General features: G+C 37.9%; 2 protein-coding genes across 2 annotated transcripts in view; both read right to left on the bottom strand.

Moving 5' to 3' along the window:
- The window catches only part of ARHGAP15 (Rho GTPase activating protein 15), a 618,627-nt gene that overhangs the window by 192,894 nt on the left and 399,508 nt on the right, over window positions 1-26,225 (bottom strand). The window contains exon 11 of the mRNA XM_084799881.1: window positions 2,444-2,521. Within this exon, the coding sequence (XP_084656007.1) occupies window positions 2,444-2,521 (78 nt within the window). The remainder of the gene's footprint in view (window positions 1-2,443; window positions 2,522-26,225) is intronic.
- LOC311607247 (large ribosomal subunit protein eL32-like) lies at window positions 9,556-10,066 on the bottom strand. The gene has a single exon (XM_084798935.1). The coding sequence runs from the start codon at window positions 10,049-10,051 to the stop codon at window positions 9,587-9,589; it is 465 nt and encodes a 154-aa protein (XP_084655061.1). The 5' UTR covers window positions 10,052-10,066; the 3' UTR covers window positions 9,556-9,586.

The following is a 26,225-nucleotide window of genomic DNA, read 5'->3' as shown; positions in this document are numbered from 1 at the left end:
GGCATCTGCGGGCATGAGCACTCACATTTACATACCCACACATACAAACACATAATTAAAAACAGTAAATTTGAAGTTTTTTTTTTTAAATCAAGAAAAATTCAAGGTCAACCTTGTATAGAAATGTGAAGTGACAGGTGTTTCAACTCCTTTATCCTATATTGTGAAACCAAGATTTTCAGGTTTTAATGTTTCTTGGTATAAAGTTCTTGTGCCCATTTGATTAAGTTCTCTCTGAAAAAAAAAGTAGTAAACCAGTGGGTCATAAAATAGATGGGATTGTAGATGGTAGCTATCAATATACTATTATAAATTCAACTACTGAGTGTGAAGAGAACACAGAAGAGAAGACAGATGGGAGGTTTCCTGCAGGGAGAAAAATTACAGTTTGGGCCTTGGAGGAAAAAGGAAAAGAAAGACAAGCAAGCAAAACCAAACCAATGGCCATGCTGCAGAAAACTTGGATGTGTAGAATGAGAAAGGAAAGATATGAAGCTATTGAAGTTAAAGAGAATACGTAAAAACACTCACAACCAGCAGTATGCAAAAATATATGAGGGCAGCCCAAGAGTGCATCATGGGCTGGGGTGTGTAGCTCATGTGTAGCACAGCACATGTGAACATGTGTGAGCCAGAGTTGAGTGTCCAGAACTGTGGAAGAAACAGACACACACAGAAAGCCGCATGGAGGAGTACCAGAGGATCTGGTACTAGCTAGAAGCCAGCTATGAAACCACATCATGAAGAACTGTTAAGTTTTTCTGAGGAAACCGCTGGCTATTTTTAGTTTCAAGGATGACTAATACGAATGTGTGACGTTACCAAAAGAACATCACATGTGTTGTTTAGCATTGTTCTTTATAATATTTTTTGATTCTTATTTTTATTTTTTTGTATCTTATATGGGTGTGGGTGTTATAGTATAAGTATGTGCACCATGTGTGTGATGGTACCCAGGAAGGCTAGAAGAGGGTATTGGATGCTTGGGAAAAAGTTCTCAGCAGTGGTGAGCCACTGGATGTGGGTGTTGGAAACTGAATCTAGGTCCTCTACAAGAACAGGAATTGCTGGTAACTGCTAACCTGCCTCTCCAGAACACAGTGTTTAAGTAAGATGGCAGGGACACAAGCATGTTAAGGATGCCTGGCCTATACCCTATTTCTGGTTATGAAAATGTATAAAATAGTTAAACATCATCCTAATGTCATTTAGGCTCCCAACTTTTCTTTTCATAATCTAATTTTTTCACTAATGTATTTTCTAAGAGTACCTTCAGGCTCTTAAAAAAAAAGTTGAGCAGTAAATACAGCTACTATCAATGTCCTCACATCCCATGTACATTAATGAAGTGACTTTGTCATAACTGATACTGCTACATCATTGTTGACTGCTAGCCATTGATTGTGTTAGCCTTCACTCTGTATGTCGTACTTTTTTGTAGGGTTGGCAAGTATATAATAATATATATGTACAATGCTGATTTCACATAAAATTCTTTAAGTGCTCTGAAATATTATGTTCACCCATCTCTTCTCTGTCATATTCCTTCTTATCACTAATGTTTCACTCTTGGTGTAGTTTTTCTGGAATGCTGTATGATTTTCTACATATTGTTTTTGACCTCATCCATTCAGCAACATATATTTAAAGTTCCCCAAATCTATTCATGGATTAATAGGTGGTTTCCATTTATAATAGTAATATTCCATTGTATAGATTTGCCACAGTTTTAAAAATTCATTCTTATTGCCTTCAAGTTTTTAATACATCCCTCTCTGCAGATAGAACCCGGGGTACACTATATATGCTAAGCAGACCTCTAATCCCCAAGCTACATCCCAACCCTATCTTTAAGCTTCACAAATTATGAATAAAGCTGTATTTGTGTGCAGAGATTTGTACGGGAATGACAGGCAGTGCAGAGAGGCTGTATCAGATGGTAAGGACCCATTTATTTATGTAAAAGTGTACCACAAAGTCTTCCAAAATGATGTGCCATCATGGCTCTACTGAACAGGTATTAATATTATCTCACCTTTTATTTGTATTTCTTTAATAACATATACATATTATAGTCTTTTTTAACATTTGTGCTTTGGGATCTTATGTTTTCCATCATTTTTCCTTCATTAACACCTATCAGGTACCCTTTATATCCTAGTAACAGGTTTTCAAAGCCCGGCTATTTTTCTTTGTGTTATTCTTCTCTTTTCTAATTTTTTCGCATTGCTTATTATACTCATTATTTATTTTATATGAATATGTATCTCCAGCTACACTGGTTATTATTTCTCCCATGATAGACTACTAATTCCTTAATTCCTGTCCTTTTTTGTTCTCCATCAAAATGTTTATTGCTGTCTGTTCATTGTGTACAGCAGGGTCTGAGCACCTGCTAAAGATGTATCTTCTGAAAAATGTCTGAAGTAAAGACATCACTTACCTTGGTTGACAGCAAATCTTAACTTCTGTATGGTCGCCAGATTGCCACTAACTCGATATATTCCATCAACATCTAGGCCTAGAAACAAAGTAGCACATTTCAAGTTAGCATGTAGAAGAACGGAGAAGATGAACAAACAACAAGGAAGTGAATCATACGTGACTGTTGAATGTCCCTTCTCCACAGAGAAGACAAATTGCTATGACCTCAACTAAAGCAATGTTCAAAATTTTAATTCCTAATTTCTAGTGAAAAGGTGCTGAGCCAATCAATATGGAATACAAGTTTCATCAAAGCAACAATATTAAAAACCCCCATGGGACTCAGGGCATATTTAAGATTATTCCTAAGGCAAATGGAAGCAAAGCTGGAAAAAAAAAGACCTTGTGTGTGTGTGTGTGTGTGTGTGTGTGTGTGTGTGTGTATGTGTGTGTGCATGTGTGTGTTATAATTAGCCATTTTAAAATTATTTTCTTCTTTCCTCTTTGTTCCCATTTTGTTACTCTCCTTCTACCCCTATCTTTCCCTCCTCCTTTCCATTCTTTTTTATGCCCCATTCTCTGCTGTGGTGACCACTGTTACCTGGCATGTCTTGGCCTAATGTTTGACCTGCAGAGTAAAAATGTCATTCCATGTATGACTAGTTTCTATCATGTTCACATAAGATATTGCTTCATAAGAGGAGAATACAAAATATCTTGGCCCATTGGTATATTAGTTTCAGATATTTTTGGAACTGGTTATCAAAATAACTTATCTCTGGCTGGGAACTTGGATAATCACTTATTTGTTTTTTTGTTTTTTGTTTTTTTTTTTTTTGACACATTTGTTTTTCATATCTAGTTCTTTTCATGCCCAAGTATGTAGGATTATTAAGAAATGAGAAAATATAAAGAGATGCTTATTCATGTACTATTATCTCCATTAAATGTTGATGTTACAATGTTTGTATTAGGAATGTACAAGTTCTCTCATGTCTCTAGGCTGTCAGAAAGATCTGATGAGATCACTAGCCAAGGACACAGGCTGTTATCCCAGCACCTTCTCCAGGGAGGTGGTGTTAAATCTTTGTTAATCATGGTGATAGATGATAATCAATGTTAAATAAATTGGAGGAAATTCATGATTTTTTTTGTAACAAAGACAGTACAAAGATCTTTAATGAAATGAGATGCGTCCTTTCACTGCTTTGCCATTTCTATACTTTTACACATTTTAAATTAGGAATTTTTGTGCTGTGTAAAACATTTCTTCAGTAGCTTATAAGAGAATAATGTAATTCATACCACAGATATTGGCGACATGCTGCAGAGCAAATATTGCCTGTGGACCGATCTCTTCTATGGAATGAACTCAAGTAACTAGTGACACTGGCAAGAAAGTAGAATTGCTATTAACAAACGTATTAATTGTTGTGGGTGGGGCGTTCCACAGTAAGCTAATGAACAATACGTTACTGAGACACTTTCCCTTTCTGAGAAGTACAAATTGTGGAGAACAGCTGTCATAAAGTGAGACACCTATCTGTAAATAGAAAAATTACCCAAGACATAATACATGTTATAAACATCATTTTTTTTCTTCCCAGTGTGTAAACTATCTCTGTTGACTTAAGGGAACCTACTGTGCTTTCCCACATTACAATGCACATTTGACATCTTGAACATGACGATCATTATAATTAACACTTTTCTAGTATTTGATTTCTACTTTTACCACAGGATCCAGTTGTTCATATGCTTATGCATTTAAGCTCAGAATATGAAAAAGATTAATTTAGAATGATTTATTGTTCAAATTTAATTAAATTTTCTTATTCTTTCATTAGATAGTACTTGGAGTCTTGTCTAAATCTGAAAACTTTTGAATAATGTGATATGTTTTTAAGGTATTAAAATTTGTATACTGTTGTATATTCCTTTCAAAATTTTTTTCTTCTTTTCTGAACATATGAACAACTGTAGATAATAGTTTTGAATTCTCTCAAGTCATTATTGGTGGTCCTATACCGTCTATAGAACAAAGTACAGGACAGCAATTTGGAGTTATTTAAAGAGCATTGGGATTATATATAGATAGCTAAATGTTATTCAGAACTAAGAGTTATACCTAATTCCACCTATCTACCAATATAAAATTAGACCAAAAGAAAATTGCCCTAACTTTTCTATAGGTTATCAATTATTTCAAAGGAATTCAGAGAAAAAAATACTTTTAGAAAAGAGAAACATCAATGAAATATATGGGTCTATGTTCTCCACATAAAAGGTTCCAATTTACCTTAAAAAAGAACAGTCAAAGTAGTATTAGACATCGAATTACTAAAGATGAAGAGTGAATTTATACCTAGTAAAAGCGAACACACTGACTATTTGTTTTGCTAATTAGCTGAACCTTTAAAAGATGTCAAAGATAAGTGAAAACAAATTGAACACATTAATATGAATCCTGACTTTCCTTAAGCCTTATTTTTGCTATGTATATCTTTCAAATACAAGGTAAAACAAAGTACATTTTCACTTATTGTCTAAGGCTCATAATACTATCTTAGATGCGTTTGATGTATCTATGTTCTCTTGCGCTGCAGAGTGAACTTCAACCACTTAAATTCCTTGCAGTCCCAAGCTTTGTTTTTCTCTTGTGTTAAGTTGAAGCTGTGGCAAAGGCAGCACTCGCCTTGGTCTTTCGGAAATTTCAGCAGGAATATTTTTTTTTTATGTTCAGTAATCAAAAACATTTGGAAGAGTAGCATGGGTTGTATATATTACATATGAACAACTGGAAAGCACTATAGTGTTTAAAGAAAGCAGACTTATCCTAAATTAATAACCTATTTTCTTTTGGGATGAAAGCGGGGTGTGTTGGTGATAAAGACGGAGAGGGTAATTCAGACCCGTGCCACTACCATGCTAGTGTGACTGAGTCTTAGCTGAGAAACTGTTCTGTGGCTTCAGCTAGAAACCAGAGAGTTAAGAGGGAGTACAGTAAAACATAGTAGATGCAATATGAACGTAATGGCGCAGCTTCTAAGCCCTTCACATTCAGAGATATGACCCTTCTACTTCTTGCAAATAATAATAATCTCCGACTTTAGTGGCTCCTGCCATGATAGGCTCCGCCCCCTGCTATCATACTTTTTAAATGTTGTTGGTAGACTGAAAATGACAAAGTGCAAATTAAAAAGCAGAACACTGCACTTTGTTAAAAACAATCTGTAACGTATCAGTGAAGTTTAGTAATTTTAATTGTAGGTCCGGTCTTGAAGTTCATCGGCTCTCTCCTGCGTGGCTCAGGGAAAGGCAACCTTAAAATCCTGGGAGCAGTGTCTGAATTGCAGTTATTCACGTGTCATTCCCTTTTTACTCCAAGAACTTTGAAAGTTCTGCCAAACCAAACCAATGTAAATTGGCGGCTTTGGACATCCTTTTCATGACCACATTATCCTTGCTGGACGGGGAACTACTCATTTTGGAAACAAAGTTAGACTTGGTATGAGTTTTAAATGAGTGGTGTCTTCAAGGTACCCACACTGTGCTTTGGTAAAGTTCGAGACAAATTGCTTTGAGAGTTAGCCTCTCTTCAGTAAATAACACGAGTGAACGCTGACTGAGGTTTTCGCTGGTTGCGCTAGCAATACACTGGGAACACGATGGGACCGAGTCGTTGCACTTTTGTTTTTAAAAAATAAGACTGGCATGAGCAGGATTACAAAGATTTCTCAGAAGACAACCACATTCTCTGAGGTATCATTTGCTTACTCACCAGCTGATTTTTTTTTTTAATTGTCAAAACAGCGTTTACCGTTGGCAGAAGTCACTGGGTGTTGCTATGGGGGATTGTAAAAAGTTATCCACCCCCCCTCCCCTTTTCTACTGAAGAAGCATAAGCTGGGATAGACTTAGTTCAGCCGCAGTGCTGGCAAGGTGCTGGAAAGGGGGCGCACACAGGCTGGCTGAGCTTTTGTTTAGTCTTGAGTGACTTGACCATGTGTGGCAAGTGGCTGCCATGCACAACAGTACAGCAAGGCCAGAGCAAACCAGCGCTCATGTCCCATTGTAATTCTCTCTTGGCTTCACTTTGAATTATGTCTTATTTTTTTGATTCATAAGTGTTTGTGAGTGGCAATTCTTAAAAAATATGCAGTCAGGATGACTGTTTTCCTTTGCTTTATAATTGATGGCATGGATACTTATTTCAAAATTTTTATCAATTTTTACTTTTTTGTGAGATCAAGTTTGGGAAAATTGCTTTTTTTCCCCCTGCTCATGGATTTATTTTAAACTATGATTAAATTGTAGTAGTAAAATCTCTCTAAGAATTGCTCTACCCTTGGATATTTTCAAACTAATATCATTGTGTTCTATTGCATGATACCTGTCCTTATCTATCATTGCTTTCTCTGTCTTCTTATAACAATAAGGGCCAAACCCAGACCAAACCATTGTGAATGGAAGACAGGCACTCTGTGGCTGAAGTATGTCTTTAGTCTGCCTTTCTCTGTACTTAGGATTTCTTTATGATGGATGCTATTTAAGCATCAGGTTACCCCTGTGATTACAAAACAGAACTGGCTAAACGCTGGTGGTATCTGCTGTTGTATAGGCTGTGATGAATTGCTTTCACAAGCTTTTGCAGTTGTAAAACTACTGCTTATTCTATCTGTTTGCCAATCACCCACCCGATCTGTTTCATCTCCTCCTCTCATGCAAGCAAGTTCAGAGAGGTATGAGAACACTTTAAAGAAAAAGTTGATAAGGGCATTCATTTATGATGAATGTATTCAGGCAGTCCGTTAACCCAGTGAATAAGGCAGAATTTACTGTCTGAAAATCAGGTCTGAAAAATCTGTAATCTGAAATGCTCCAAAGGCTGAAATTTAGAATTTCAAATAAATCCATAGGTGAAGCTCCATACAATGTATGAAACTACCATCAGACCACATGTATAGGTATGTACAAAAATATAGTTATGTCCCAAGTACAGAGTTGGATCTTTTCCTGAAGATACCTATTTTCTACGGGCAAATTTTCCAGAGCCTCCAAATAATCAGAAACCAGAAACAAGTTTCATCTCGAGCATTTTTATCTTTTATTTCCTCAAGGCGGAGTGGTAGCTGCCTATAGAGCGATCTCCCGGCCACACAAGTGAGCACTTACCTCTATAGTCAGAGCACTTTATATTGTGCCAAGGCAAAGCTTTCCGTTGTAGAACACAAGAGCATTTGCTCCTCCACCACCCCCATTCTGAAGGCACAGTCTTCTGTGCCCATAAAGCCTCCTAGGTGCCTTCACAGCAAGAGATGAAGGTGAGGGGCACTGGGTGGGTTAGATGTTGTAAACCAGTGTGTTGACCATTGTCAACTTCTGCTTATTATATGTGCTGTCTCAATGTTAGGACATTCTGTGAGATATGCCTGGCATAAAGGGCCCCTACTTATGTTATCTGGGAATAGTGTTTCTTCTGCTTTAATGACTTCAAGTATGTGATCTCCTGTGTGTAATGTCTTCTTGGACTGTATTTCTGGTGTACTGATAGCACGTTTTCTGTTGTCAGAACAATTCTTGTCTCCTTCCTTCCTTTCCTCCTTTTTGATCTTTTCTTCAAATGTATTCTTTGTTTCTTCTTACTGGGATTTTTGAGAAAAACAGATTTTTTTTTTGAGGTGGCTGCCACCTTGAATAAGATGCTTGCGTTGGTTTCATAATGGCTAAATCTTTAACGCTGAAAAAATTTCATTTGAACTCTGACATTTAGCTATGAGTATTTTTACTGGTGCATGGTATGTAAATATGATGGAGAATTAAATTATGTTTATTTGAATTCTTTGCTATGTTACTGTAATACTGAGAGATTATGTTAACAAAAGGTCCTATTTCAGTACATCTTTCATGAAATTTAGTTTTTGTATTCCTAATTTTTGTTGTTTACAGAAATGCTATGTCATTATACTTTTAATAATGTCCACTTAACATTGAGAGTTTTCTTTCTTGTTTTTCATTAGCCCTTTATTTTCAATAATTTCCTTTTGTTTCTTTATTTTCTTACATATATGTTTGCAGTTCTTGTTTGATAGAAACAATTGCTACAAGATGATTTTTCTTTTCTCTTAATGAAATGACAAAACTTTTATCTTCACATCTTCCTTTACTTCTCTTTTTTTGTTTATCTTTAGTTGAGGTAATTGTGCAAGTTTCATTGATGTATTTTTTTATTACTCATTTGTGAAAGAGTTTTCATCTAGTAGGTATTTATGGGAGGTTCACACAAAAAAGCAGAACTTTTGTTTTCCTAACAATGGGACAGACAAATATTCGTCACTCAATTAAAAAATATTAAATAATGGGGCTTGTTTAGTGGTTGACAGCCCTGGCTACTTTTGCAGAAGTCAGGGGTTCTAGTCACAGAACCCACATATGACAACTATTTCCAACTCATGTTCTGGGAGATAAGATGTTGTCTTCTGGCCTCTGTAGGTACTGCATGCATGTGGTATACATGCATGTGCTCAGGCACACATATGTCCACATTACATACATACATACATACATACATACATACATACATACTAACAGAATATTAAACTGGAATGGTATCACTAAGCAACTGCCTTTTAAATAATACAGAGCCTGAGATATTAATAAAGGATCCACAGTATATCATTTACATAGTTTCATAGAGGGGATGAATTCCAGATATGAGGTAAATTTCTTAAGATATAAAGTACACACAACTAAGGGAACACTCTATGGGCCTAAAGAAGAGGGTTGTATCAATCATAAGGGTTCTAGAATCAGAAGGAGGATACCTCCCAGCTCTTTTTATTAGCCACCTGAGTGGTAAGAACCACTTAGGAAGTGCCCCACTCCTTCCTAGGCCACTGTCTTTTCAACTCAGTACTAGGATATTTATTTATAAATATTAATCATATTTGTTATGCTGCATATTGCATACCTTGATCAAGCACGGCCACTGAGAAGATAGGTGGTAGCATCATGCCAGAGTTAAAATTGGTAAAAGGACAAAATCCATAGTGGCACATGCTTAGACTTTGGGTTTGTTACCAATGCTTCGCTGTGGGACTTTTTTTTTTTTTTTGGCAGTTTTTGTGGTTTTATTTAAACATAAAACACATACTGAAGCCATCTACTCATTTTCCTCGCTGCGTAGCCTGGCGTTGGGATTGGTGACTCGGATGGCCAGCTGTGCCGCTCTTTCTACGATGGCTTTTCGGTTCTTGGAGGAAACATTGTGAGCAATCTCAGCACAGTAAGATTTGTTGCACATCAGCAGCACTTGCAGCTCCTTGACATTGTGGACCAGAAACTTCCGGAAGCCGCTAGGCAGCATGTGCTTGGTCTTCTTGTTGCTCCCATAACCAATGTTGGGCATCAGGATCTGGCCCTTGAATCTTCTCCGCACCCTGTTGTCGATACCTCTGGGTTTCCGCCAGTTTCGCTTAATTTTGACATATCGGTCTGACTGGTGCCTGATGAACTTCTTGGTTCTCTTTTTAACGATCTTGGGCTTCACCAGAGGCCGGAGGGCAGCCATGATGCCGCAAAGGAGATGGCAGCCACCTCCTTCGCTGTGGGACTTAAACCTTAACATGTCCGCATAAAAGTGTCTAGAGATGATGGGGCCTGGAGGTGGAAGGGAGCATGCTTAGCTATCCTGTTTTAAATATTATCAAGTATTCGGTACCCAGATGGAAGATTGGGAAATATATTATTGCATCACTCTTCTAGTTTTATTGCATCACTTTTCACACCCCCCCACACCCCTACCCACATATATATGATATTGGGAGCTTTGTAAGTAAAAGATAAACCCGTGGAATTTTTTTCCTTTTTTTATTAATTTATTCTTGTTACATCTCAGTGGTTATCCCATCCCTTGTATCCTCCCATTCTTCCCTCCCTCCCATTTTCCCCTTATTCCCCTCCCCTGTGACTGTTCCTGAGGGGGATTACCTCACCCTAACCCTAACCCTAACCCTAACCCTAACCCTAACCCTAACCCTAACCCTAACCCTAACCCTAACCCTAACCCTAACCCTAACCCTAACCCATGGAATTTTTAAATATTTCTGCGAAGACAGAAGCCATCCTCCTTTACTGTCATCTACTGCGAGACACTTTCTCCTCTGTTTGTACTTGGCGCTTGCTAAATATCTCACCGATTCCTCACAAGGAGAGGGACACTTAAGCACAAGGCTGAACTACAGCAGAGTAGATAACAGTGCACACAAGCTCCACTCCTGACATCCATTTCCTGTGCTACATAAGTGGACGGCGATTGCTTTCGCATATAACCTCCATACACTTGATGCAGCTCATATTCCAACCTTGACTACTGAGCCAACTTCCTTTAAAATCATACCTTTTAACTTAAGGATTACTAAATGATAGGTGAATCAGGGAAAAATGAGGGAAAATGTTCCAATATGGCTAATGTGGTATAGATTGAAGCCATTTGTATGCCATATTTAATATCTAGGTAAAGTGAAATGGTAGGCAAAGGATGATATCCCATGTGTGGCGAGTCATTTTTTTATATGCTTAGTTGTATGTATCTCTCTAATTCAGCGAAGAATTTGAAGTTGTAGGAGAGTATTCATGACTATAATTTATAGAATTATAGCAATCATGAGGTCATTCTAGACATCTCTCAAGGTAAAGATTTTCAGAAAGATCCTGAGTTTGACCAGGGAATATCACGAAGAATGCTGCAATCAGAGTAAAGTTGGCAGACTGAAGTGATTTCCGGAGAACAGAAAACATTGCCCATAGTTTCTGATCAATTTTAGTATGTTTTTTGCTTTCATGGACATCTCAGTCTTGAATATGAATATTGGCTAATGACTCTGGTTGTCATTATGCAGAAGTTGTTGTCCTCAAGGAAACTTTCACATAGTTGAAAGATACTGACATCGGAGGTTGCATCCACTTCAGCTCATATCATGCTCTGTGTTGCCTCTCTTCTCTCTCAGCTTTGCTGTACAGCTTTGCTGTGGTCATGCTGAAGTAAACACACCATTCTGTTGTTATTGGGACTTGCTTAATGAGGTGCATTAAAAGAAATAGGGGAAAGAGAAATGAAGGATCTCTTTGGGTCTGCCGCTATCGTCTGGTAGTTTGCTGGCACATACACTAGGAAAACCCGAGGCTTAGTGTGTAGAGGGTGTTCCAACAGAGTCCAGAGAGAAACAAAGTTTCACATGGATGCCATTGCTAAAGAAACCTGAAGACTGGGAAGGAGTGTTCTGTATTCTTTCTATGTACACTTCACTCCTTTAAAATACTTTAACAACAGACTATTTCATAAATTAAAGACATACAATAAAAGGCTGACCAACACAAACATGAAGAAAGCACTAAAAATGGCTCCTTTTGTGATGAAGTCATAACAGTTATATAAAGTCTAGTCTCTGATCCCATTATACTTGAAATAGATATTGATGTAAAATTCATATATTTGCTGTCATTCTTTCAATCCCTCCATTTCTATTTTCCTTTAAACATCTAAACAAAGTGACCTCATTGTTTTCCATTGGGCTTCTTTTTTAAAACATTGGCAGGGATGATTGAGATTCAGGAATGTGGGAAAATGGATTCCCAAACCACGTCCCTCCCCTTTCATTCTGAACTGTAATTTTTGGCTTGGCTTGACTCACAGTCATCACATTTCGGCCTGAATCTCTCTGTAAAGTGATCTTTCTTAAACATTTCTCTCACTCATCAAGGGATCAGAAGCAAAGCCATGCTAGCCTTTCAGCAAAACACTTATAAGGGGCTTTTACGGAGAAGTCACAAGAGCTAAATTTCATCCAAAAATCGCTTAAAAAGCGCACATTTTCAGAGCCTTGCTGTCCGCTGTGAATCTTGTCATCTGTATGCCGTGAGCTCCAGCAGCTATTTTAATCTGTTTTTGTTTGCAATCCATTTGGTGTCCACCCAAGGAAATGCAGGTGATTCTAATTAACTTACTGCTAAAGATGTTGGGGAAAAAAAAAACCCAAAACCAAAACCTTAGTTCCTTTGTACAGAATTATACACTTAAAACCTGTCTTCTATTATTTATAACACGTTATTAATGAAGATGACCGTATGCATATATTTACCTCTTAATTCGTTGTTGTTCAGTTTTTGTTAAAACAAACAAACAAACAAACAAAACCAACGAGGTTTATGAAGCAAGAAAAAGCCACACACATACACAAACACACAGACACAATACAGTCCCTAGGAATGGTTGCCAACTTTTATTTAACAAGAGTAGCAACTTAAAAATAACATTATTTTTACTTTGTGCAACATAGTTTAATATCTGAAATAACCCTGTTCCAATAAAAACCTATTGAAATACTCTCAGGCCTAACTCTGCCCTGAAGGTAAAAGTGATTAATTGAAAGATTTTGGCAGATCTCCGCTCACCACCAGGGCAGTTTAATTTAGAACACATTCAACCATTCCTGGTGTCTCTGTGCTGGTGGGGCATGACTTTTGATCTTCTTTGGGGAGGCGCCTGTAATTCAGAGCCTTGGGCTAGCCACTTCCTGGAGGGTTTTCGTGGTTCGCCCCTGCTGAGCGTTCAGGTGAGAGACAGCCCTGCTATTCTAGAATGTCTTCCCTGGATTAGTAAAGACAATTCTGTGTACATAAGGACACATCCTCAAAGCTGGCTGAGCACACCAACCATCAGCATAAGCACACTGCAGCCACAGACAAGATGGTTCTTTTCAGCCTGGTGACCTCAGACTTCTGAGGCATTCTAACACCAGTAGACACTTCCCCAGTGAAGACAGAGCTCCTGCCCACAGCAGTGCCAGTGCTGATCCTCTGAGTCTTGGAGGATTTAAGCAGGATTACTTTTTTAAGATTACAGGAGAGTCTACACCTTCAATTTTGGAGGTACTCCTACTAAACAGAAGCATGAGATTGGGGTACATGCCTCCTTTTTGGCAGATGGAACAGTGTTAATTGTGGTTACATGGAGGGATTGACAAGCTGAACTATATTGGAAAGGACACCCTGGATGTGGTGTACTCCAGTTCTCCCTGTGATTTGACATTGATTAAGCACTTGTTTATAGGAATAGAAACTAGGTATTGAGGATCTAGTGTAGAACAGGGTGCACACAGGTCTCTGTTATATGCAGCCATACTACACACACACACACACACACACACACACACACACACACACACACACACATTCCTTCATTTGCACTACTAGGGTTTGAAACTAGGGCCTAGTGAATACTAGTTAACATATCTCCAGATGACATCAGGATTTTTTTTCCTCCTTTACTTTATACTTTGAGAGAAGGCCTAACTAAGTTGTGCTGACTGGCCTTGAACTCACTACAGCTGAGGTAGGACTTACAGTTGCTACTCTCTTGCCTTAGATTCTGAAGGACTTAGGAGTATAGGTATGTGCCATATAAACATGTTCATTTGAAGTGTTTGAGAGATGGGTATCATTTAAGAGCAATTGCTCCTTTTCTAGAGAACAGGAGGCAGCCCACAAGCACCTGTAACTCCAGCTCCATGGACCTGATACCTTTTTCTAGCCTCTGCAGTTGCCTGCACAAATTCAGCATTCATTCATAGAGATATACATAGAGATATACACATAAATGAAAATGATAATAAATATTAAAATATATTACCAATACACAAATATTTTAACATATATGCATGTGTATATATACACATTGTTTTTTAACAAATTATATTTTATTACTTTAAGTCTATCCCATTGATTATATTCTTTAATTAATTAGTTAATTAACTTTACAGCCTGATCCTAGGCCCTCCCTCCTCTCCTTCCAGTCCCACCTTCATGCCCCCTCCCATGATTGCTCTTTTTCTTCTTCTCAAAGAAAGGGAGGCCCCCAAGGGGCCCATCCTGGCATCTGAAGTGCCAGCAGGACTAAGCACATTCTCTTCCACTGAGGCCACACAAGGCAGCCCAACTAGGGGAAAAGGAGCCAAAGGCAGACAACAGAACCAGTGAGAGCCCCTACTCCCATTGTTAGGGGACCCACATGTTGATCAAACTGCACATCTTCTACATATTTGTAGGGGTCTAGGTCCAGCCCATGTATGTTTTCACAAATATTGTGAGTTGTTTTTTCAATATATAAGTTCTATTTTCTGTGTAAGTTTTGCCTGTATATATGTACGACACTTGCCTAGTGTCCTCAGAGGCCAGAAGAGGTCATCAGATCCCCTGGAATTAGGAATATAAGCTATGTGGGTGCTGGGAATTGAACCCAAGTTCTCTGGAAAAGCAGCCAGCACTCTTAACCATTGAGCCGTTTCTCCAACTCCATATATTACATTTTTATTTCTACAGATCTATATCAAAAATATTTGGTTAGTATCATCAGTATGTCCATTGTCTTTGAGTTCTCTTATTTATCTTAATTTAGCTTAAATATCTTGGAAAACCCAGGAAATCAAATTAAAATTCTTAGTGGATACACATAAGAAATCTAAAATTTTAACTGGTTGATGAACTATGCTCCCATTAGGTTTATTATGGAATGGTTTACAGATACAAATATACAGTATCTGGGACAGAAAAGACATAATTTCCCCGCTACCTAGACACTCTAACTCTCTAGGAATGATCACTATCATTCATGTTCATGATTTTAGGAGTCAAACAAAAAGCATTGAGGTTTGCTTTATTAGCTGCTAAAATCACACAGGTTTCTTTTAGTGGACCAGAAGAAAGATTTCTTAGCTTTATTCCCAACTGTGTAAGAGTTGTTAACCATGTAGCAAGAATTGTACACCCACTGGCTAATCAGGACACATACATGTGCTCAGAAAAAGGGCATTTCAATACCAATTGTTCCTTCATATAAACTCATCTAATGCTAGTGTAATGTGAACCAGATTTCCTGCTTCTGGATGATTCTCACCACATACATATACATTGAAAAGTCATCAAAATGCATGTGCACACACACACACACACACACATATATACTCAAATACATGTAATACATTTAATACATTTAACATGTAGCATATTTTCTAATATATCATCATGGAAGGAAGGTATGTAAACTATTATGTTTCATATATGTTAATATTAATTACTATAATATTTATGGAGTGCTTTTAGTGGACCAGATAATCATGTAAGTTATTTCCTAATGGTAGGAAATAAAGTTTCACATATATTTCATGTTTTTTTTCATATGAAATTTAAAGAATAGTATTACATCCCCATTTCCTGAAGGACTATCAAAATCTCAGGCTTGGGGATAATATTTGAGTCCCTCTAGGTGACTCTTGAAGTGATATTAGAAAGTAGAAATTAAAGACCACAGGTTTAAAAAACTTAAATTTTATGTACTCAGCCATCACAATAAGTCTTAAGATTAATTATGGAGGACTTGTTTATATTTTCAGAATTTTGAGGAAATAATTCTTTCTTAAAACATTTCTTTCAGACAAGATTTGTTATGTGTAAATTCTACAAGAAGAAATAATGCTATTCTCTTGTTTTGAAATCATCCCACGTGAGGGAAGTGTGACTAATGGGAAGCAAGAGCTGTTAATTTGGGTGTGATATGAGAGGTGAAAGTACACAGTAAAGGACCAAAGGCAATACATTGAAAGAGGAGCAGAGTAAGAGAATTGGTGTGCCATATTGGCTTTAAGGTGATAAAATGATTTCCACTTTATGAATATTTCTTTACTATTTCCTCATGAACTAAGATAAATAAGTTTTCTAAATAGATGTATAAATTTGGGGGAGCGAAGGGTATTTTTAAAAGGTGACTAAATGCAATTAATTTTTAATAATGATTTGCTCTTTTTGTCACAACATTTTTCTATCAATAATGAACGGTAAAAGAATCACCTATGGTTCTGCGGGCCCAGGTGAGTGCAATGGTCTACACTGAGCGCTAAATCCTCATTGACCTATGCAGGGTCCCGACACACTCAGACGTCACTAAAAAATGCTTCATTCTCTTGGAATGAAGAGAACATCAAGGCCTTTCCCCTCTCGGTTTTGCCCAGCACAGAATACAGTATCACAACTTCTCTCGTTGTGGAACTCTCTTGCACCTTAACCATGAGCGAAGCTCTCTCCACATAGAAGGCCACCTGCAGGACACCTCTTTGCTTCCTCGGCACCTTCAGTCTTTCCACAATGACTCAACCTAAGTAGACACGTTGCCTGGCACACAGGCTGACTCATGAAGTCAGAGAGCCTTCCAACTTGCTTTTCACGTTTACAACAAATCTTAATAAAGCCTCTTGGACCCAATATCAAATGGATTTCTATTAATTTACTGGCCAGAGTATCAAACAAAAAGACTGACCTTACTTCACCCAACTTCAGAGCAAAGTGCTCTGTGGACAGAACTCCTTGGAAGGAGGGGAGTTCTAAGCTTGGGAACATCATACGCTTCAGAAGCATCTGTGTGACTCCCTTTTTCCTCTTTGACTTATCAAAACAAACAACAAATTTTCTCCTTTCTAGTGCTGGCAATATTGTAAAAAGAGATTTTTTCAAGATGAGTGAAACCTTTAAGACCATCTGTGCTCCAGGTAACACACAGCGGAGTAACACTGGTGTCTGACCCTTCTGTGTACATGCTGGTCTTCAGGTGGGTTTGCCGGAAGAACAATATTAGAAGTTAGTTAGGGGCACAACGGGACGTCACAGAGTAAGGGATCCATCTAGCAAAGAGAAAGAAAGGAGGAGACAAATTTACTCTTGTTTTTCTGGATCCTTTAGTGTGCCCCTCTGAGCATGCTCAGGTCTCAGCTCGTAGCTTCAGGGCTTTTGACTCAGCTAACTCTGTTGCTTGTTCTAAAAATTGAACCGAAGTTTTATTATTCAGCAATATTCAACAAGTGAAGTGTTTGTCTGACCCTCATCCTATGAGAGGAAACACTCTAAGTACAATGAGGCTGCATGTTTTTTTGTTTTTTTTTATTTTGTTTTTGCTACAAAAACCTATTTTTATTCTTAGTGCCAAGCATATGTGGACTTCTGAACAAATACTTTGAAAACGAGGGGCGGGGTGGTATCCATAAGCTATTATTTCTGCTTAACCTCCAACAATTTTTGCGAAGCAGAAACATCGTGACTGTTTTTCTTTCCTTTCAGTTTTTTTTGGGTATAGAGTACTTGAGAGCTGATTTTAAAATATGGAATCTAAACAATTCTTTTTTTGACTTCTCTATGGAAAATGCTGATTTATCCTTACACTTTTAATGTACTGTTAAATAATTAAATGTAGCATATTTAGCTCTGTAAAGACATGAGAAAATATGGTCAATGTCTTTTCTATTAATCTGTGGTCTTATTTTAGAGTTCCTCCTCATTATTTGGTAAACAGTGCTCAATTTTTTCCCCTTGCATCTTCTGGAGCCCACAGCTGACCTGTAGAACTCTGTTTTTTGAAGAGCAGTTGATGTCTAGTATTAATATACTTTCTTCTATATACACTCAACTAGTTTCCCTAGAAAAACAAGTTGCTTTATCTGCTGCCTTCCACAGAAAGCTGGTTGGAGAAAGCCTTTCTGGTGGGAAAAGAATCTGAGTGGGGAATATGGACATACATACATCAGACCAAGGATTATATGATGAATATTATACGTGAGGAAACACTATAAGGCAGTTTCACCCTGTTAGGCTTTCCAAACTTTATTCCAAATCAGTCTTGGATTATGTGTGAAAAGTAAGAACCTTCTACTGTAACAGGTGCTGGCAAGAAACTCCCATTAAAGCTATTGAAGTTATGCCTGTAAATTCTTGGCATCTGAAAACACTCTCTCGTAAGAATGCATTATGCATCAGACTCTTCTCACTAGGAAAACAATGTGAGACTGTGACTGCTTAACAATATTCCCAGTCACTATTTTGTTAACACTATCCTTCGGTGATGACATCTTTGCTGGCCTTGTGTTACATATGAAGTGTGTATCGGCTTTCATTTCAACACAGTGAACGTCCATTGTCTCCTGTGTAGACAATAGAAACATTGGTCTACCATCTGCTTGTCCTATTTAAAGTATAAACTTGAAAATATTTTTTTTCAGTGCAGTCCATGGTTTACATAAATGTATCCACATTCTGAAGATTGACTCTCTGCATGAACCTTAAAAGATACTTTCCGGGTTTTCAGTGAAGGTGAGAATGGATTCTATTGAGTGCTTGGCAATAATCAGTGTAAGCTTGGTTCACACATTCATTATCTTGGAAAGGATTATGCCTGATATATAGTGGGAGATTAATAAATGGCACTGTTTTTTCTTTACATTAATTTTCTATGTTCATAGGACTATATCATTAAAGTCTAACGATGCGATTTTTTTTTAAAAACATAAACTTCATTACCTCAAATAAGTAAAGCCTTTTTTCCTGTTCCATCTCAACTTTCCAGATTACTAAATATACAAACCATATGTTATTTTGCATGTTGAACACAAGTGAGGAAAATTTTAAACTTTATCTTATAAATTTATTATTTATAAATACATTCATGTAAATACAAGGGTTAATTTGGATTCATTAAATTAAAGTCTAAAAAAAGTATATGTCACAATAAATGCTGGAGAAAAAGGCCAGAATTCAGAATTAAGAGACAGTATGGTCCAAATGCATATGAATGGCTCTAGCTTTGTAGTTACCTTATATATTAAATATGATAAAATATTACTAATTTGTATTTTATTATATAAATAATTTTATTTTTTCCAGTTGAGTTGATGGTTTTATAGTAATCTTTAAGCATGATTTTGAACCAAGCTGTAGACACTTTTTTGAGGTATTCATAAACATATTTTTATCAACAATTCTTCACGGAGGGTAGTAAAGCTACTTATAGGATAGAGAACTCTACGTGGGTAGGAACATATACATTGACCGCAATTCGGATAATGTCCCCAACTATGAGAAAGCCTTGGCTTCAGGGCAATAGAAAACCAACTCCTCTCCTTGCTGCATTGTCTACTGTTGTCCACATGGCTCTTTGCTGTATCCCTAGCTTCCCCTCCTACAGTGAGAAAACATCGCTTTGGACTGTTTTATTGCCAATACATCTCTACTTCGTATGATGAAATGAAGCAAGGGACTGGTTTCATTAGAAGGAGAGGTAAACAGAACATTAATTAAATTTGCTGATGATACTAAATTGGGAGGAACTGTGGACATCTGTGAGGACAAAAGAATCATACAAATGGACTTAAGGAGTTTAGAAATACGAGCAGGAAATAATAAAATGAGATTCGGTCTTAAATAATGCAGGCTAATACATTTGGGAAAAGATAATCAGAAACATGGCTATTCAGTGGATGGTGCAGGCCTGGAAAATGACAATGGTGAAAGAGACCTAGGGGGTGATAATAGGAAAAATTATGCATAAACTTACAGGGAAGTAGTTGCTATGCCTGGAGGTTTATATATAAAAAAGCATAATACCCTTCTTAGGACACTGGTATGTTCTCAAGCATTAAATATCAAATTTGCCTTGATTGTTGAATCATTCAGGTCTGTGGGACAATTTAGCACCAGTCACTCTGTTAAAAAATGACAAAGTCTGCGTTGTCCAAGACCCACACTGGACATCACAACCATTGTTTGATTTCTGTAATTTTCTACGTGGACGATTGCTGATACGGCACTGTATATTCACTGACAACTATTGACTCTGTAGAAGACATAAACTCCTCCCTTCACTTTAGACATAGCTTCACTGCCTGTGTTTAGTATGACTGCACATGGTGTTCAGAGTCACTGTGCCTTGTCCTGGTCAGTGAATCTTCAGTTCACAGGATCTGACTCTCTAAGGATGGATGTGAGGCAGGAATTTTGGATAATATCCACCTTGTCATCCACTCTGAAAGGAGTCCCTTTCTCTTCCTGACTATGGGATGCTAAGCATTGTGAAGATGGTGGCAAACACAAGGGCTAGATGGAAAAGTACAGTGGAAACAGCTATTACAATCTCAGGCAATTGGGGATGTGTTAGGAAAAGCAAAGCCATTGTTAGTGTGACGAGTGGAAGCCCTCACGATGAATACAGGTGGCCATGGAGGAGGTTGAGGAATGAGTCAGAGCCTTTTGTTTGGGGGAAGGTGACTCTTGTGTTGTTCACAAGGGGATGAATATGACCATGGCAAGTGGACCATTTGGGGAAAGTTTTCTAGTGGGAGGATGTAGCATGTGGAATAAATAGAGGTCTTTGAAGGCAAGAATTCTGTTGGTATTCTGCTGTGTTCCTAGGACACAGGAAGTAGTTTATGAGAACTTGGGGTGGACAGCAGGTAGGGGACCATCTGATTATCATTTCAACAGAGACAATCGCTGTGGCGTTTTGTTTATCCTGACGAGGAAGAAGAACCACTCCTCTGTTCTAAGAAGAGATAACATAATCCTATACTGAGTAATGAGGAATAATTTTGACAGCTTTGAGAACACTGGCTCTAGAATAAAAGAGAGAGAGAGAGAGAGAGAGAGAGAGAGAGAGAGAGAGAGAGAGAGAGAGAGAGAGAGAGAACCAGGCAATGGCTTTGTCAGGATATTTGCCTCAAAAAGAATTAGAGAGGCCTTATGAAAGGCACAGGGAGCATAGAGCAGATGCATGCTCAAGAGCTAGTAAGGAAATAGATCACATACATAACAAGAGAAGAGCTGTTAATGCCCAGTGTGCTTCTTTTTAGAGCTACACCATGGACAGAGTTAAGAAGTAAATAGAGAGGAGCACATGGTTGAAAGGGATAACTCCAGGCTGGAAAAGTAGAGGTTGAGGTGCCAGAAGAGTTGTTTCAGGGCTACTGTTCTAAAGGGAAATCACAGTTTGAAGAGTTACAGATGAGAATTCTGCCATCCGTCAATAAGGACAAGAATCAGTGGACCCTGTAACTGAGATTTTCCTGGGAGAGCCTGTAGTGGGAAGTGCTAGAGCTGAAAGGTGAATCCAGAGGAAGTGAATATTTTTTATGCTAACACACTCTAAGTCAAACAATGGACTTAGTATTAGACTCTGCCATTTCAAATGCAGGGCCAAATGCTTACCATCTCCCCCACCCTTGACCCTCCCCACCATGTGCACATATGCATGCCCATGTGCACGCGCACTCCTGCGCGCGCGCACACGCACACACACACACACACACACACACACACACACACAAATGACCTCACATTACTTATTACAATCTTGTCTGTTAGGTATTCCATAGCTCTCCAGGTAACTCAAGAGTTAATTCTCCCCAAAATGCCAACATTCAAAACAGAATTAGAAAAGAAAAATTTCAGAATAAAAGAACAAAATTTAATTACATATTAAAATTCTGATTTTAATGACATAGTTTTTTTCCTACTTTTATAGGTTTTTTTTGTTGTGTTGTGTTCTTTGCAGCATCAGCAGAGTTTAGAGTTTGTCCTGGTTGAAGTACATTTGAGGAAAATGAAATCCAAATCCATGTCAGAATTTAGAATTTTTACCATCGCCCTTCATTAGCTTCACATTGATATTTCTGGATTGAACATGTATTTCTTTAAAAAAAAAAAGATTTATTTATCTTAATTTTCTGTGTGTATGTGTGTGCCTCCATATATGTATGTGAACATCATGTGTACATGTCCCCTTGCAGTCAAGAAGAGTGTTGAGTCCCCTGGAGCTGGAGTGACGGGTGGATGTGAGCTTCCTGATGGGGCACAGGGAAGTGAAGCTGGGTCCTGAGAAAGAGCATCTCCGTAGAACTCAGCTTCCTATGTGGTTGTGGGAACTGAGCCTATGCCTGGCCATCACCGGACATGTCACCTAGAAGTCACAGTTAGCACTCAATCATCTGACGGAAAACAGTAGGTTAGTGACGATGAAACAATGGTACATTATTCCTCTAATGAAAAGAAGTACAGAATGGATATTCTGGAAGTGGCGGGAGTGTTCACTTAAATGGAATATCGCCAAGTTAAAGACTATGACATCTTTAAGGGAACCTACTTTCAACCGTTTAACATAGCTGGGTCCTGAGGGAAAGATGGTACCCAGGTGAACAATGTACCATGTTCGGCAAGTGCTCTTTACTTACATATTTAAAAAAACAAACCGCAAATTACATTCTCTCCTCACATATCATGTAGCTTCTTTCATTCAGCAACTGTTGGCCATGAGTTGTTTTTAGTGTGAGCATCAAAGCAATGTTTAGTTCAGCTCATCAACAGCGTTCACTGGGAGCTGGACAATGTCAGGCACTGTGTGAGGAGTCAGTGCACCCAGGAAGGAACATGCAGTACATTAACACGGGTGTGTGCAACACTTTCTACTGTATGTTATGCTGTTACCTTAACACTCAGGCAGTCAAGGGTTTTTTTTGTGTGTGTGTGTGCTTAGAAAAGACTATCTCTATAGTCTTCAGTAGCCTCGAGAGCTCTCCCAGAATGATCATTTAAAGAGCTATTTTGGTTTTTGTAGTTTGTTTTTCTTCTCAAAGTGCCTTGCCCTTGATTTTCTTCCCTCCTTGATTGTTTTTCTTTTTCTGAACTGAAAATAGGAAGTGGTCTGAGGAGTATAAAATTAGGCAAAGAGATTAAGCTAGAAAAGAAGAGATTATTTTTAATCCAAGAAAAAAAATATTACTAACTCCATAGACTGTTAAACTTTAAAATAACTTTCCAAAGAGTTTAAAGGAATCAAGGAATCATTGAGACGTCAATCTTTCAAGGAGACAGGAAAATTAGGAAAAGCACAGCACTAAAGAAATTATACAGCACTAACAGGAAGTATACAATGCTCAGTGCTACAGGCCAGTCCAGCAATGCTACCCAGATATGCGTTTAGCTTGCTATGTATAGGCATAGTGATGTTTATGTTGGACACATTTTATTAGCAAATAGAAATAGGCCATCTTTTCCTACTAACTTTAAAGGAAGCATAAGTCACTAGGAAACTCAAAAATTATCAGTTTTAGTTTTATTACCTGCTTCCCTAACCAACTTAAGACTTCTTAATTGTAATATGCTAAGCCCAAGGATTGTTTATCTAAATATAGTCTATATATTCTTGTTCTAACAAATGATTGTTTTTTTGTCCAAAGGATAGTGACAATGTTGTGAAAGTTTTTCATATTTTTTATTCAGTCAGTTTTCATTATGTAACAAGAATTAAAAATAAAACTAAATGTTCTTTTTTTTTTATTCCAGGGAAACAAGTATCTGAAAAGAAGTTGACTGCCTTTTAATAATTATTTTTGTTCCTGATTATTGAAAACCTAAAAGTGTTCCAAACAAATATACTTTGTTTTTCAAAATTTATAAACATTTGTTTCCAGGCTCAAACATCCTGGCAGCTCCCAGCTCAATCACTTTTAATGGCTAAACTATTAACTTGTGAATATAGGTCCTTATAAATAGAAACTCCCCAGACCAAGAATTTACTTTATAAAATGACACCACTATAAGACATGTTAACGTATTGCATCGGAATATGCTGACTCTCTTTAAACCCTCCATGCACAATAAAAGGCTAATTGTGCAAGCTCTTAATTTTGGCTTAAAACCAAGTGACTCCAGTGGAAAGTATTTTAAAATCCTAAATTCCAGAATGGGGATTAAGAGTTGTGGTAAATGTTAGAAATTAGACCCACGCTTTATCTGAGAAGAGACACTGTTCTTTTGCAGGCTGGATTCAAAGTGTGGGAATATCCATAGCTGACGTGATGTGAGCGCCGCGGCACACTGCTGCATTCCTCAGCCAGCCTCTCTGCACGTCCACTCCTATGAGTGAACTGCACGTCCACTCCTATGTTAACTTCTGTTACAGTTAAGCTATTTCTGATAACAAGACTGTTATACATTGCTAGGTGGAGATTAACTTAATTAAATGCCACCAATAAGCACAGCGAATTAATAATGGCATTGTATGTAGAGTTTGTGAAGATTCAGGACATACTGCTTATTGCAAGATTTAACTTTCCATCATTTTAAAGCAAGAATATGTTTGCTGAGACAGAAAAAAAAACTTTCCGGTAACTTGGTAGATCTGGCAAAACCCTGTGCTCTTCTTTACAGAACTCACAGGCCTGCCCTTTTGGCTACATCTGCTCTCTTCTTTGCAAAACCTACACCCACCCCCAACTCTCCACCTCGCCATCTCTGATTTCTTTCGGTTGGCTTTCTTGGTTTCTCTTTTATACTCCTGCTTGCTGTTTCCTGTTGACTCTGTTCGGAATTGTCTCCCCTCGTAGCCCTCAATGTGGCTTTCTTGCAGACACAGAGGCCCCAGAATGACTACCCCAAAGAACCAGCTCCAACTTGGATCTAGTACAACAGCACGGCTGTCAGGAAGGTGGCTGTCTCTGTGGTTGCATTAAAACAAAAAACCAAAACAAAACACACACACACACACACACACACACACACACAGAGAGAGAGAGAGAGCGAGAGAGAGAGAGAGAGAGAGAGAGAGAGAGAGAGAGAGAGAGAGAGAGAGAGAGAGAGAGAGAGAGAGAGAACTGGTCTTAATTTTAACTCAGAAAGAAAAACTAAGTTAATTTGCAGCATACTCTCAAGAGCTTCATTGAGGATCCTATACATCCTTTGAGAGTGCATTGTGGACACCCCACGCTAGACATAAAAGTGAGAGGAGGGAAAAAAAAAAGAACCAAACAACCAAACAACAAACACCAACATAGCTCACTCCCTTAGGAACATTTTTTTTTTGTCAAGTCCACAAATATTCTCGAGAGAAAAAGAAAAACTGCTTATCTTGTACTTGAGAATTTTTTTAAAGCATATAATTTTTATCAGTTTGTTTTGTTTTTATTACTTTTATTTTTTTTCACTCACTGCTTATAAAACTAGGAAGCAGAAGTCTCTCTGGAAGAGGATGGAGTCATAAAAGTTTTCAAGACTCTCATCAGAAACTAAACAGTACAAATTGCACATTCTTCATACACGGACCAGCCTTTAGTGCGTGCCTGGATCCAGCCATCATAGATTATTCCAAAGTGGGGAAAGAATGAACAGTATAAAGTTAGCAGGGCTGGGAGCAGAGTTGTCTAGTAACGGCCGTACAATCTGCACACTAGGGGCCTGGATTGTGAGCAATGGGAAACGGCAATGGCAAGTTTTATTTTTATACCAAAGTGCTCAGTAGGATCTCAACGGACCTGAGGGTTCGCTGAGTGAAGCAACGGAATATTAACAAGGACAAGCTTCATGTAGCTCAGCAGAATATCTAGACGATCATCATTTCTGTTACTTACCCAATAATTTCTTGTACATACATACCCCCTAATATGCATGGGAATATGTTTATAGCAAATACTCATATATTTGTTCCTACTCCATGCTGTGAAGTTCTCTAAATCATAGAAGTGCACTCCTGCTTCTTGGGGTATCGCGAGCGCTGGTAAATACGACCATGTAAAACTTCAAGGAAAGGTGACAGTTTCTCAAATTTCACATAATCACAAGGAATTAAAAAACAGTTAAGGTATAATAATTATTTTATCCATTCTTTTTTTTTTCCAACTCGTTGCAATGTACCCTAAGATAACTAATTGTTCAAAGTAAACATTCCACTCAGACCACAAAAGGAATCCATTATACAAACATATAATTCACAGTCATTTTTAGTGGGTTGTAAACAGTTTGGAATGAGTATAAAATGGGACAAAAATCAAAGTGAGCATTTTGAAATGAAAAAGTGTTTGCTACAAAAGGTCAGTCCCTTTGCTTGGCAAACTATGTAGAAAAGCCTGGGAAAATGCTGATCACACAAGCAATGAGGGGAT

The sequence above is a fragment of the Acomys minous genome, assembly GCF_964271855.1.
Source record: "Acomys minous genome assembly, chromosome: 10".
Classification (NCBI taxonomy): domain Eukaryota; kingdom Metazoa; phylum Chordata; class Mammalia; order Rodentia; family Muridae; genus Acomys; species Acomys minous.
This window is presented reverse-complemented; position numbering and strand designations above follow the sequence as displayed.

Coding starts and splice junctions, on each gene's coding strand:
- LOC311607247 (XM_084798935.1), bottom strand. CDS start 10,051: ATGTTAAGGTTTAAGTCCCACAGCGAAGGAGGTGGCTGCCATCTCCTT.